This window comes from Chenopodium quinoa, unplaced genomic scaffold, assembly GCF_001683475.1.
Source record: "Chenopodium quinoa cultivar QQ74 unplaced genomic scaffold, ASM168347v1, whole genome shotgun sequence".
NCBI lineage: Eukaryota > Viridiplantae > Streptophyta > Magnoliopsida > Caryophyllales > Amaranthaceae > Chenopodium > Chenopodium quinoa.
This window is the reverse complement of record NW_018745454.1, coordinates 6,233,309-6,248,284: the sequence shown is the minus strand read 5'-3', so window position 1 is coordinate 6,248,284 and position 14,976 is coordinate 6,233,309. Positions and strand designations below refer to the sequence as shown.

The 14,976-nt window shown below is 34.7% G+C and overlaps 4 protein-coding genes across 4 annotated transcripts; all 4 read left to right on the top strand.

Moving 5' to 3' along the window:
• The first annotated feature begins 399 nt into the window (after window positions 1-399).
• LOC110714485 (GDSL esterase/lipase At1g29660-like) lies at window positions 400-3,376 on the top strand. The gene is made up of 4 exons (XM_021893001.1): window positions 400-931; window positions 1,924-2,151; window positions 2,386-2,632; window positions 2,897-3,376. The coding sequence occupies exons 1-4, from the start codon at window positions 512-514 to the stop codon at window positions 3,112-3,114; spliced, it is 1,113 nt and encodes a 370-aa protein (XP_021748693.1). The 5' UTR covers window positions 400-511; the 3' UTR covers window positions 3,115-3,376.
• A 124-nt stretch (window positions 3,377-3,500) lies between these two features.
• On the top strand, window positions 3,501-5,881 carry LOC110714424 (GDSL esterase/lipase At5g45670-like). The gene is made up of 4 exons (XM_021892933.1): window positions 3,501-3,530; window positions 4,090-4,554; window positions 4,742-4,969; window positions 5,148-5,881. The coding sequence occupies exons 1-4, from the start codon at window positions 3,501-3,503 to the stop codon at window positions 5,625-5,627; spliced, it is 1,203 nt and encodes a 400-aa protein (XP_021748625.1). The 3' UTR covers window positions 5,628-5,881.
• Window positions 5,882-6,273: 392 nt separating this feature from the next.
• On the top strand, window positions 6,274-9,283 carry LOC110714377 (G-type lectin S-receptor-like serine/threonine-protein kinase At1g34300). The gene has a single exon (XM_021892884.1). The coding sequence runs from the start codon at window positions 6,575-6,577 to the stop codon at window positions 9,041-9,043; it is 2,469 nt and encodes an 822-aa protein (XP_021748576.1). The 5' UTR covers window positions 6,274-6,574; the 3' UTR covers window positions 9,044-9,283.
• A 2,126-nt stretch (window positions 9,284-11,409) lies between these two features.
• On the top strand, window positions 11,410-14,423 carry LOC110714652 (G-type lectin S-receptor-like serine/threonine-protein kinase At1g34300). Its single transcript, XM_021893206.1, has one exon. It carries the CDS (start codon window positions 11,706-11,708, stop codon window positions 14,214-14,216), a length of 2,511 nt encoding a protein of 836 aa, XP_021748898.1. The 5' UTR covers window positions 11,410-11,705; the 3' UTR covers window positions 14,217-14,423.
• Window positions 14,424-14,976: the final 553 nt, after the last annotated feature.

Below are 14,976 nucleotides of genomic sequence, written 5' to 3'. Positions count from 1 at the left end.
CTACCAAACAAACATGATATATTGATACATTCATGTTTAAACATTTTTCTCTGTCTCTAAATAGTTGTAAGCTAGGTTCCATCTTTATCGTTATTTTCTATTCAACCATTGTACATTGCAAATAATTTACTAGACTTGATCGCAAAAAGGAAGTAAAAAACATATAGTAGTATGAGTATTAATTTTTATAATTATGTTACAATATTTTTTTTCCTTATTATATTACAATTTGTTTGAGAGAAATGTATCTTCAAAGTTAAAGTTAAAATCCAGACAAACATTAATTAAAGAGACCAATTTTAGAATAAATGTACTAAAAGCTTACAAAAATCCAACCATGCAAATATAAATTGTGCCTATAATAGGGAAATGCAAAGGTTCACTCTACCAATTCTCGACGACTCATACGCTCATTATCATTTAATTTTTGCATGATCATTTTTTTAAACATGAATCAACAATCCTAAACACATTTTTTTTTTTTCACACACAAAAAAGGAACATTTATAGAATGTCTAGAACTCCAAATAGCAATTCCATTTCCATAAATCTCTTCATCACCCTTTCTTTCTTTGTATTAGCTAGCTATAGCAATGTCGTCGTCGATGCCTCGCCAACAAATTTAAACAACGGAAGTAGTTTGCGGGGAATGTTCATTTTTGGGAGCTCGATTGTTGATAATGGAAACAACAACAATTTGTTTGGTAATTTTGCGAAGGCCAATTATCTACCATATGGTATTGATCTTGCATTGGGTCCAACCGGTCGATTTTCGAATGGAAAGAATGTAGCCGATCTTATTGCCGATCACCTTAAGCTTCCTCTTGTTCCACCCTTCTCTGATCCTAATGCTAAGGGTCAATCTATTGTTCATGGTGTTAATTTCGGGTCCGGTGGTCCGGGCATCCTTGATGTAACTGGTGTTTTACTGGTAAACATAAATTTTAATTTCTTTTTAAAGGATGTTTGATTTATCATGGTTTAATTCTTGCATTGCACTCCCACCAATAAAAGAACATATTAGGGCACATACTAGATTCTAATAATAACCCCCCCCCCCCCAAAAAAAAAAAAAAAAAAAAAAAAATTCTAATAATGAGCTTAATTAATTTATTTCCTTTATTGAAATTCTTCAAGTTTTGTGTATTTTAGCTATCAAATGATTTGAAATTATAATGGAAAATTATATTGCATTGATTCACCACAATAATATATAGGCCTAATATATATACTCTTGGAGTGTAAGATCTAAATTAAAATTATATTGTACGAACCTATTTCATTGGTTTTGCCAAATAAAAAGTAATTTCGGAATTCGTATGAAAATGTAGAAACACAAAATCGACTTGTAATTGGTTGTTCCTTATTCATGTTAAGTTGAATGAAAATGTAGAAGTCGACTGTAATGATTTATTTCTTTGTTCATCTTATGATTGATTAACAATTATTCGTAAGTTATGGAGTATATATATTATTTGACCCATTTATCACGCGATGATTTTTAAGCAGAGTAAAAAATGTTGATCATATTTAAAATTCATTTTTAAGAAGGGGCTAATTAATTAATGAAGAAATTGATTGTTGAGTAAGCTAATCATAATTAAAGACCAACGTATTACATAGTATTATAGTAATAGTGAAAAAAATCATTGTATTTGAAAAAAATCAAAATGTATTTTGAAATAGATTAAGTAATAACTTAAGTAACAACCTAAGTTTTTAAAGTACCGTACAAATAAGTAGTTACATTATGACATGACTCTTGTGATGGTTCTGACTTGTGAGTCATTTAATTGCATTATGTCATTTACTCATGTATCATTTTGTAACCTTTTTGCATGGGACGTACGTACTTTGAGTTAATAATATTGATGGACCCTGTTTTTCCTCTGTTTTATAAGTATATCTCTGCTTTAAATACAGGGTGTTACAAGTATGAACAATCAAATTAAGAATTTTAAGAACAAGATTTTGCCTCAATTGGAGACCGAAATTGGGCGTAAAGCACACAAAATACTTCCTGAATACTTGTTTTTGGTGGGAGCTGGAAATAACGATTACTCTTCCTATTACCTCTTGCACGAAAACATCATTTGGACTCCAGAAGTCTTTGCTGCTAAGCTTATCAGTAACTTGTTTGCCCAACTCAAGGTATGAATTGTTCGTTAACATATATACATGATCATTTATTATTACCTGCCAAATGAGTACTCCGTAATAGATATCTTTGACTACATAATATAGAGTCTCTATAAAAGTAACATACTGAGTACAAGATAAAATATCTACTCTTCGACTTACTTGTTACATCTAAAATTTTTATGTATCTTATTATGATGACTAAGTAGGTAATATGTTGGTGTGTAATTAATCATATTATTACAGGAGTTATATGATTTGGGAGCCAGGAAATTCTTGTTATTATCGGTGTATCCAGTTGGGTGCAATCCTGTTTTAGCCAAAAACAAAAAAAATTGCGTGAAAGAACTGAATGCAGCTGTAAATTTATATTATGATCAACTGTTGATTATGGTTAAACGTAAGAACGACCAACATATGCCTGCTGCTCAATTTTCTGTCGTCAATTCGGCCAAAATCATCAATGGCATGATACAAAATGCAAACGCATCAGGTACTTATCTATCTATGCCTTTAATAAGGAATGAATCATATACATTTCGTGCATATATTACAAGTACATATATCAATTCAGATGTTAACAAGATCTACCTTCTAAATCAAACTTTAAAATATACGTGATAGGATAATTAAAGTACTACGTAATAAACTACTACATACCAAAGTGTATGCGCGTGCACATCTATATCTTCTAAAATTGAGTTTTGAGTAGGTTATAATTGTAATAAGTTGTAACTAGGTGAATTAATACGCGCAGGTTTCACAAATGTGGATTTTACTTGTTGTGATACAAGCATGCTGGGAGGACTTTGCAAGAAGAAGGGTAAAGTTTGCCCAAAGAGGAATGAATACGTTTACTTTGATGGCTTGCACCTTACCGAAGCTGCCAATGCTATCCTTGCAACTAAAGCTTACAATTCCATTGATAGCTCTCAAGTTTTTCCTGTTAATCTTGAAAAGTTGGTCCAATTTTAAGACCAAGCTTTGCCTTTGCGATCTTGTATTTTTTTTTTTTTTTTTTCTAATCATTATTTCGTGACATTATTGTTATGCAATATGCATGAGTTGGTGGAATAAGAGTTAGTTTGTACATATTGGAAATTTTGCAACAATAGGAGTATTTCCCCCCATTTTTTTTTTTCAATGTGTGATCATGTAAAGTAAACCGTTTTTTGTGGTTGGCAAAGATAGTACACTGATATCCCAACAACAAAAATATATTATAATTTCGTTTAAAAAAAAGACCAAATTTTGCTTAGTGTTATAATAAGCATGCGACAATGCACAACTTTGGCCCTTGATATCATTATTTTTTAACTAGTAAACATTACTATTAAAATTTGATATTTTGAAACCATATAATGAGACGATATATTAGTGATGCTACTAGAGTACTACAGTGACACTTATAACTTTCTAAGTTAAAACTTAACGATTAACATGCATGTCTCATGGGAATTTAACGTGTTAGAAAATAATATACTCCGTGATAAAATTATTTTTGCTAAAGCTTCTTTTTTTTTTTTTTTTTTTAAGGAGAATTTATTAGCTATCATATTTTGGGTGGGTGGTTGGATTTGTAAGAAGGATCTTCATCAATCTGTCTGCATGCTCATATTTTGGCTGACTCCTAAGTTTCTGACAACCTTATTTATGATAGAAGTATATATTTTGCTTTATTATTCAATTTTCTAGTATCATGTTCTTAAATCAAGATCTCAATTCTGAATTTGTAGCACTTCTTGTGGCAAAAAATCTTCCATAATAAGTAAACATACGTGGGACAATTTTATGGTTAGGAAAGCAATTGTACAACAAATTACTAGGAAGACAATTTCAAGTGATGAGTTAAAGATCCAAGACAATCTCAAATTAGTTACCATGCAACACTATAAAATCATACCTTATTTGCTTTCACAAATCACACAATCACGTCTGCTCAATAGCTAGTGTTACATACATCGTCTCCCCGTTCTCCATTTCTCTAGTATCCCCTTAAGAGCACTCGAAAAAGCGAAAAAATACGTACGTACCATTGCTAAAAGTTCGGTTTTGTGCATCATTCTCTCAATTTTTTTGCTTGTAGTAAGGTGCTCATTAGCTTGTGATAACATCACTGGTTTAAAGGGGATATTTGCATTTGGAGACGACGTCGTTGACAATGGGAACAACAATAACATTCCTACAATTCACCTAAAGAGCAATTACATGCCCTATGGTGTTGATTTCCCATATGGTCCTACGGGCAGGTTTAGCAATGGCAAGACCATTGTTGATTGTGTAGCCGATAACCTTAAACTTCATTCTCCTCCTCCTTACCCGGATTTTTTCCACAAGGGTACCCCTCTTCTTGATGGTATCAACTTTGGCTCCTCTGGCACTGGCATTTTCGCTATTACCGGTGGACTCTTAATAGTAAGTTTCAACATTTCAATATAATAACACGTTTTTATTCATTTAATTTGTTTGGTCATATAGATGTCAACTAATTTAGTTCGATGGCCTGGTCAAGACATATCTTTGACTAATTCTTGTTACTAATTATATTAAACTATGATCCATACACTCATCTTATTATATACATTGTCATCTAATAATATAGGGAGTTCAACATATGGACCAACAAATAAACAGATTTAAGAACGATATTCTGCCAAAGTTAAAGGATATGCTAGGATGCAGTGGACAAATCATACTTCCTCAGTATTTGTTTGTGATTGGAGCAGGAAACAACGATTACTCTTCGTATTACATATTGAAGCAATACTTATTCATAACTCCCGAAGTTTTTGCTGCCAATCTCGTCAAGCAATACGTTGAATACATCACAGTAAGCATCGATATCCTAGATAATACACATATACTTCGTGTGTATATATATATATATATATACATGTACACATGTAATAATTAGCATATAAACTTAGGGCTTGTTCGTTACAGTTACAAGTTTAATTTATTACAATTTATCATATGGTTGTACGTGAATTATGAAATTAATATTGCAGGACTTGTACAAATTGGGAGCTCGAAAATTCCTATTGATCTCAACATATCCACTAGGATGTGGTCCGGGCATTGTACAGGAGAGTAAAGAATGCGTAAAATTCCTAAACGATGCCTCAGAAATGTTTTACGACCAACTACAAATCGCGCTTAAGCATCAGCAACAAAACTTTCTTGATGCTGAATTTTCAGTCCTCAACTCGTTCCAGCTTCTCTCAGAAGTCATAACTAACAATGCAACAGCAGCCGCGACAGGATTCAAGAATTGTAATTGCGCGTGTTGTGATACCAACCTAGGAGATACTTGTAAGAAGGCTGGTAAAACATGTCTAAACAGAAATGAGTATTTGTACTATGATGGAATTCATCTTACTGAAGCAGCAAATTGTTACTTAGCTAGCAAGGCTTTCGACTCGGCTAACACTGCCGAAGTTAGTCCGGTTAATGTTAAGGCGTTGATCTCAGGCAAGAACCGTAATTAGGAGGAGACTTTATCTTAGACCTATATCAAGATTTAATTTGGATCAGAGACTATCTTTTTTAGCTTAAACTTTCCTTTTTGTTCGTTTTTTTTGCTTTATGTTTTTTTCCTAAGCAATTTTGTTCTAAGAAGTAGTTTGTACATGATCAATTTTGGAATAAGAGTTTGATTTTCTTTAGCAAATTATGCCTTCTTTGGTTCTTTATTATATAGAAAATGTATTTGAGATGATTGAGAAATAATTAAAAATCAAAGAATGACAACATTTATCTTATTCTATAATATCTAACACAGTCACTAATAACTCAATTACTTTTCTTGAAAACAAGGTATAATACTCTCAGTTTAATACTTCATATTAAAAATTAATCATTCAATCGTAATAATACGCATGTATATAAATCTATTAACCCTTTAAAAATTATGTATTGGATTATATAAGAACACACGAAAAACATTGCACAATTAAATTAATATATAATTGGGTCAAGATATTGAAATTATTGTACTACTAGTAAAAAATTCAAAGCAAGGAACACAAGGATATTTAGAAATTTAGAATAGTCAAAAGAAGGTTCCCCACGGTCTTGAAAAGTCTCACTTCTAAAATTCCATCACCTTCTTCTTACTCTGATTTCCATTTCCCGCTATATTTGTCAACAAAATAAACAGAATATCTGAGAAAACAAACAAAACATTTTAGGCTTGATTTCCCTTTGCCTCGAGTACTGCCACCCTTTTTTCCCTTCAACTCCAACAACAGGATATATTTAGGCAAATGTCGCTGTCGAGACCCTTAGATCAAATCCCGTCTACATTACTATTACTATCGCTCCTTGTACGAGTAGCTCTATATACATCAAAAAACAGCTGGGCTCATTAATGCAAGATTAAATGCTGAATTGAGACTTCTTGTGATTGAGGAACCAACTTTTCAAAAACATAAAAATGAATATCAGAAATTTTCTGATATTTTATCCTCTGTTTTTCACTCCATTATTATCATCATCCTCTGTTTTTGCAGCTGATGTTCTTCCAGGCTCTTCTCTTTATGCTTCTAATAAAAACCAAAAATGGTCATCACCCAGAAATGCTTTCTCTATCCTCTTTCTTCCGATTACTCCGACCACTTTCTCTCTCTGCATTGCATATGGAGGATCCGTTTCAATCTGGGAACCCGCCGGAATAACCGACGGAAATTCCTCTTTTAATTTCCTTTCCGATGGAAATCTCCGGCTAGTCAACGGCTCCGGCGAAGTTTTATGGCAATCAAACACTACCCATCTCGGAATTACTCATGCTACCCTTGAAGATTCTGGTAATTTCGTCCTTAAAAATGGTTCTGTTTCAGTGTGGCATTCTTTCGAACACCTTAAGGACACTCTTGTACCTTCTCAAAATTTCACTGTTTCTGATGTTTTAACTTCTGGGCTGTACTCTTTTAGTCTTGATAGAAGTGGGAATTTAACTTTGAAGTGGAATAACAGTATTTTATATTGGAATTATGGGGTGAAATTGAATAATTCTGTTATTTCCAATTTGACAAACCCTAGTTTATCAATTAAGCAAAATGGGATTTTGTCTCTTTATGATCCTAATTTGTCTAGTCCAGTTAACATGGCTTACAGTAGTGATTTTGATGATGGTAATGAATTTAGATTCTTTAAGTTGGATAGTGATGGAAATGTAAGAACTTATAGTGTTAGCAATGGAATTACTACTGTTAAATGGACTGGAATTAGTGATCAATGTGAGGTTTTTGGGTACTGTGGTAATATGGGAATTTGCACTTACAATGTGACTGGTGATCCTACTTGTTCTTGTCCGTCAAAGAACTTCCTTTTCGTTGATCCTACTGATAGTAGGAAAGGCTGTAAGAGGAAGGTTGAGATCAAAGATTGTCCCGGGACTGAGACCGTGTTACCTATGAATCATACTCGATTCTTGACCTATCCCCCGGAATCATCTGCTGAACAATATATTTTAGGTACTACAGCTTGTAGGTTGAATTGTCTTTCTGGCAGTGGTTGTGTTGCCTCTTCTGTCATGGCTGATGGTACAGGATACTGTTATATCAAAACATCAGGTTTTGTTAGCGGATATCAGTCTCCTACGATCCCTGGAAGTTCATTCGTGAAGGTTTGTGGACCGATTGAGCCAAACCCGCCTATGACACTAGAGGGATCAGGCACTTCTACTAGTTGGAAGCTGCATTCTTGGATAATTGTTGTTCTTGCTTCTTTAGGTACATTGGTTGGGTTATTCATATTAGGTGGTGTCATTTGGTGGACGTATTTTAGGAATAATCCCAAGTTTGGTGGGTTTTCTCCTCATTATGCACTCCTCGAGTATGCATCTGGGACTCCTGTGCAACTTTCTTACAAGGATCTTAAGAGGGTAACAAAAGGGTTCAAGGAGAAACTTGGGGCTGGGGGATTCGGAGCTGTTTACAAAGGAAGTCTTTACAACAACATGGCTGTTGCGGTGAAGCAACTTGAGGGTATCGAGCAGGGAGAGAAGCAGTTTAGGATGGAAGTCGCGACTATCAGTAGCACTCACCACTTGAATCTGGTGAGGCTGATTGGTTTTTGCTCTGAAGGCCGTCACAGGCTGCTAGTCTACGAATTCATGAAAAATGGTTCACTAGATAAGTTCCTTTTTGTAGGGGAAAATCAATCCTTTAACTTGAATTGGGAGCAAAGGTTCAACATTGCAGTTGGCACTGCAAGAGGGATTACTTACCTTCATGAAGAATGCCGTGATTGTATAGTTCATTGTGACATAAAGCCGGAGAACATTCTCTTAGATGATAATCTCAATGCCAAAGTTTCCGACTTTGGACTTGCAAAGCTCATCAACCAGAAAGATCAACAAACTCACAAGCTTACAACCTTCAGAGGGACAAGAGGATATTTGGGGCCAGAATGGCTTGCTAATCTGCCAATTACATCGAAATCTGATGTCTACAGCTTTGGGATGGTTTTATTAGAGATTGTCAGTGGTAGGAGAAACTTTGAAGTTTCAGTGGACACAAACATGACAAAATTTTCCAGTTGGGCCTATGAAGAGCTCGAGAAGGGTAATATAATGAACATAGTCGATAAGAGGCTAGGTGAAGAGTTCGATATGGAGCAAGCTAGGAGAGCTCTTCTAGTAAGTTTTTGGTGCATCCAACAGCAACCATCTCATAGGCTGGTGATGGGGAAAGCGGTGCAGATGCTTGAAGGAGTTATACCTGTCGAAAATCCGCCTCCTTTGAGTACTAATGAGGAAGGTTTAGTGGATTTATGTACTAGCATTTGTGTTAGTTCCAGCATTGGTGCATCTTCATCAGTGCAAAAATCCTTTGGCTCTGCAGTAGATCTGGAACGTCCTTCCTCTTCCCTTCTACAGGAAGAAAATGATTTGAACAGATGAATTACATAGTATTACACTTCGCATTATCTAGGACTTTGCAGCTATGTATGCAGTTTGATGACAGGGTGATGCAGCCTTGTTTGTTGTAAATTTTGTAGATTATATTATTTATGATTAATGATGTATGTATTAGTGTATTTACCATATATTTAATTGGTTGTATTGTTTTTTCGCTTTTGCCCCTACACTTGTTGAGGTCTTGTTATAGAATTAAGAAACCTCAACAAGTTAGTTAATAGCATAAAATTACGAAAATTACCAATAGAAATTTTGAGATGTGTACAGGACGCGTTTAAGGTGGGTCTAAGTACGTGCTGGATACGAGACATGTCCTTGTAGAATGGACAATGCTACCCACATAAGTCACATAGAACGTTAGGATGAATGGAAGCTTGGCCTTGTTGCACTGCACTTTGGCATTAGCCTATAACAATACACTTTTACTAAGAATATTCTTCATTTTTTGGCTTTAGGCTGTGTTTGAAGAGTTGAAAAACTTGTAACCCGTCATTATCTTACTAGCATCTAAGTACGTAACAAAGCTGTTAATAATTATTCATACTCCGTATTTCGTATAAGCCACGAACTTCTACCGTATATTTTTCACTTTTGACTGAAAATTTCAGAAATTGCAGTAATTCTTAAAAAATCAACTAAGAACATTCAGAATTTCTGAAATTTTGATGGAAGAAATTGAAAATGTAGAACATTGGATTTTCTTTTTCTAACTTCCTAGTCAGTCCCAACAACAAGAAATTGCGACAGATTATTGTTAAGAGAAAGTACTGTAATAAATTAGGGGCCAAGAAAATAATTAATAAGGGAAAGTAATGAATTTATGTGTGATATGATGTTTGGTGAAATGTGTAACTACGTTGTCAAGTTGCTAATCAAAAGATGAAAGTGATGCATAATTGCATATACACAGTTGGCGTTCTTGCATAAAGTCAATAAATATGGCTCCACCAGCTTGCCCTGGTTTGGGGTAAAAAAAAAAAAAATCAAAATCAAAATACAGAGTACGAAGTACACAAAATCTGTATGGATGCTATACTTGCAGGTACAAGAGCTGCTCTGGGTCAGAAGATATGGCATCTGCAGCATAGTACTTCCAATACTAGAATTGCAAGCTGGCTGCAGGGTGACTACTCAGGAGCTCAACCGTTCAGATACAAGATTTGTGATTTCAAGAAGCTTATTCCTAATTTTCATTGCTTTAGCATTTTGACTTCTAATGTTCTTGGGGCTTGATTGCCCTTTTCACGGCTGTCAAAAAAAAAAAAAAAAAAAAAAAAATGTTCGTGGAAAATAGTTAGTTTTACTCACTTTTTTAGTATCGAATTTCATGGAAGGGGTACTAAAAATTTTAAACACATACTTCCTCCGTTCTTTATTACTTGACCCGCTTTGACTTTTACACTATTTATCATCCCTCCTTTGACCGTATTTTGTGAATAATATGTAAGGAAAAATATATTCAGGTATGATCTTTTTGGATTCGTCTCAATAAGTACTATCATAATATATACTTCCTACGTTCTATTAATATTGCAACAATGGACTTTTTGCACTATTCATCACTCTTGTTTGACCATATAATATGAGTTATACGTTAAGCAAAATATAGTCAAGTGAGATCTTGTTGGATTCGTCTCATAAAATACTTTCACAATATCAACTTTTTATAATTTTTACTCTTACACAATTATAGAAGCATATAAAATGTGTTTTGGGATGCGTAATTTCCTCCTTGTTGCAATATTAACAGAACGGAGGAAGTAATTTTTATAATATTTACTTTTGGAGAATTTAAGTTATTGATCGTTAAAGTTTTGCATTGGCAAGCGTGATAAAAGAAATAGGTCAAGTAAAAAAGAACAGGGGAAGTAATAAATACAATTATTGATCAAAAAAATTTCTTGAAAAGGAGGTTTATATAAAAGACTATTGTTACTGTAATATTTGAGGATTAAATTTATCTGATATAGAAGACTTTCATTTGATTTTATGCATTAAAGACTTCAAAGTATACTCAAGTCTGTAAGCTCACATAATTGGAATGAGCTTTTCTCATACTTCAATTAAAATATTGTACTCCATAAGACCATGTCTCTTAGTTTTAAAATTTTCTTTATTTATCATAATACAATTATCAATATACAAATCATTTTAACACACCAATTTGAACAATTATCAAGCATAAAAATAAATATTGAAAATTTGCTAACAATTGTATTATACATATGTCAACTACGAATATAAAAGTATAGTATTAGAACTTAATTCGCTCTAACTAAAAATAATTCTAAAGTTTTGACGGAGTTTATTCACAAGTATATATTAGTTTTAGTAGTGTCCATTGAATCATACTTGAATATGCGTTCCCCACTCCACTAAAAAAGTTTTGGACAACAATTCAACAAACCTTCCACCTATGAAAAATCATCCAATATACAAGTAGATATTTGACAGCATTTGTTGACTTGTTCTTTCTACAGTCATACTATCTGGTCTACTTACCGTGTCAAAAATGCTCTAACTCTCAAATTCAATTCAATACTTATTAACCCAGAAATTCATTTGCAAATCCAAACCCAAATCTAAATAAATACTTATATACCCAAATCAATTTGGAACAAAATCTTAAATTTCCCAAATAAAAATGAAGCAAAATCTTACAATTTCTTCAACTTTCATCTTCATCTTCTTCTTCTTCTTCACTCTTTCAGCTTCTGCAGATATTCCACTGGGTTCAACTCTTTCAGCTTCAACCCCAAATCAAACATGGCCTTCTCCAAACAACTCTTTCTCTCTCCGATTTCTCCCATTAAATTCTTCCTCTTTCTCTCTCTCAATCACCTATGATTCTCTTTCCATTTGGTCTATTTCCGCCGTCGCTGACTCCGCCGCAACTTTCTCGTTTCTCGCCGACGGGAATCTCCGACTGCTTTCCGGCGCCGGTAATCTGTTGTGGCAGTCGAATACTTCGAATTCCGGCGTTTCCCATGCTACCCTTGATGATTCTGGTAATTTTTCCCTCAAAAATCGGTCTAATTCGGTTGTTTGGTCTACTTTTGATCATCCCACTAATACTATTGTCCCATCTCAGAATTTTAATGTTGGGATGGTTTTATCATCTGGGTTGTATTCTTTTACTTTGAATAGAACTGGGAATTTAACTTTACAGTGGAATAAAGATATTGTTTATTGGAGTTTAGGGTTGAATGATACTGTTAGTAGTAATTTGAGTAACCCTAGATTACAGCTTCAATCAATTGGGATTTTGTCACTTAATGATGGCAATTTAACTGGTTCTGTGATTATGGCTTATGGGAGTGATTATGCTGAATCTGGGGATATTTTGAGGTTTTTAAGGTTGGATAATGATGGGAATCTGAGGATTTATAGTTCTAGTAAAGGTAGTGGGAGTGCTACTGTGAGATGGACTGCTGTTAGTGATCAATGTCAGGTTTTTGGTTATTGTGGTAATATGGGAATTTGTAGTTACAATGATACTAGTCCTGTGTGTGGTTGTCCGTCGGAGAATTTCGTTTCGGTTGATCCGAATGATAGTAAGAAAGGGTGTAAGTTGAAGAGGGAGATTAAGGATTGTCCTGGGAGTGTCGCGATGTTGCAGATGGAGCATACTAAGTTCCTGACGTATGCTCCTGAGACTTTGAATGATGTCTACTTTGTGGGTATTTCGGCTTGTAGGGGTAATTGTCTTTCGGGTAGTTCTTGTGTGGCTTCGACTACTTTAGCTGATGGATCGGGGCAGTGTTATATTAAGACATCGAGGTTTGTGAGTGGATATGAGTCTGCAGCTCTACCTAGCACCTCGTATGTGAAGGTTTGTGCCCCAGCCGAACCAAATGCCCCTCCTTCCTCTGAGGACGGAGGAGGAAAGGAGAAGCTGCAAGGTTGGATCATTGCAGTGGTTGTTCTAGGCACCCTTGTTGGATTGATACTATTAGAAGGAAGTCTTTGGTGGTGGTGCTGTAGAAAGAGTCCTAAGTTTGGAGGTTTGTCAGCTCAATATGCCCTTCTCGAGTATGCATCAGGTGCACCTGTACAGTTTTCATACAAAGACCTCCAGCAGGCTACAAGGAACTTCAAGGAGAAGCTTGGTGCAGGAGGTTTTGGGGCGGTTTACAAGGGCATCCTTGCCAATAGAACTGTTGCTGCAGTGAAGCAGCTTGAAGGTATTGAACAGGGGGAAAAACAATTTAGAATGGAGGTTGCTACGATCAGTAGCACCCATCATTTGAATCTGGTTAGGTTGATAGGCTTTTGCTCTGAGGGGAAACATAGGCTTTTGGTTTACGAGTTCATGAAAAATGGCTCTCTTGATAGTTTCCTCTTTGCAACAGAGGATGAATCAGGAAGACTCTTAAGTTGGGAGCATCGGTTCAATATCGCCCTCGGAACTGCAAGAGGAATTACTTATCTTCATGAGGAATGTCGGGATTGCATTGTACACTGTGATATAAAGCCAGAAAACATTCTCTTAGATGATAACTACAATGCCAAAGTTTCAGACTTTGGCCTTGCAAAGCTCGTTAACCCAAAAGACCATAGATACCGCACCCTCACAAGTGTAAGAGGTACAAGAGGATATTTAGCACCTGAATGGCTTGCTAATCTTCCAATAACTTCAAAATCTGATGTTTATAGTTTTGGTATGGTGTTGTTGGAGATAGTGAGTGGCAGAAGAAACTTTGAAGTGTCAAACGAAACAGACAGGAAGAAGTTCTCGATTTGGGCATATGAGGAGTTTGAGAAGGGAAAGGTGAGAAATATACTAGACAGGAGGCTTGCTGACTTAGCTGTGGATATGGATCAAGTGACAAGAGCAATTCAAGTTAGCTTTTGGTGTATACAAGAGCAGCCATCTCAAAGGCCTATGATGGGTAAAGTTGTGCAGATGTTGGAAGGGATTATGGCGATTGAAAAGCCTCCGGCCCCAAAGGCAGCCCCGGAAGGTTCAATCAGCGGGACTAGCTTGAATATGAGCGGTAGTATTAGCGCTCTTTCCACATTTGCCACTTCAGCCCCTGGTCCCTCGTCATCATCCTCATTCCAAACTCCTTTAGCTCAATCTTCTATGAGTGTGGAGAGGCATACTTCATCCCTAATTCCTAGAGAGACAACCTCTGAACCTCATAATCATTGAGTGTTTTTGTTGCTCATGTAAGATGTATGACAGTAGTTAAAATCCCATTATAACTTAAGTTGTTGTAAATTGTGGAAGTTCTGTAATTATCCTTGTGTAAGAGTTAATTGCTCTGTTCGCTTTGAGTAAATCTTCAATACAACCAAGTTGTTGATGGGATCAATATCAAATTATCAATGGTAATGCATTATCAAAACAGTTGTGCAATTTTTTAAGTAGTGCCACTTTTACTTTCCTTTTTTTAACAATATTTATGAACATTATTTTATAATATCCTATAATATTTAACTTTCAATTTGACAACTATATATAAAGTATATTCTATATGCATTCAATCAATGAAAATATTTTGACATATAATATTTTATAATAGGTATTTTTCTATATCAAACAAACATATACTACATATAAGGTAATATAAGGAATATTGGAATAATGTAAAACTCCAGTTTTCCATAGTTCATATCATTCTACATCATATTTTTTTTTTCTTTGAAAGATTTTTTGCTCCAACCGGGATTGTTACATTTCCTTTTATTTATTATTTATATTTTTTTAGAATTGTTGATTTATTTATAAAAATAACACTACAATTCAATAACTATAAAATAAAAATTAAAAAACCTTGATTATTAATTGTCACAAAAAATATATTCAATTAAATTTGTATAAAACATTATACCGTCAAAGTATGCTATAAAACATTATATTGTGCCAGTCAAAACATGTCAACAAAATAGGGATATATAGGGTACATAAG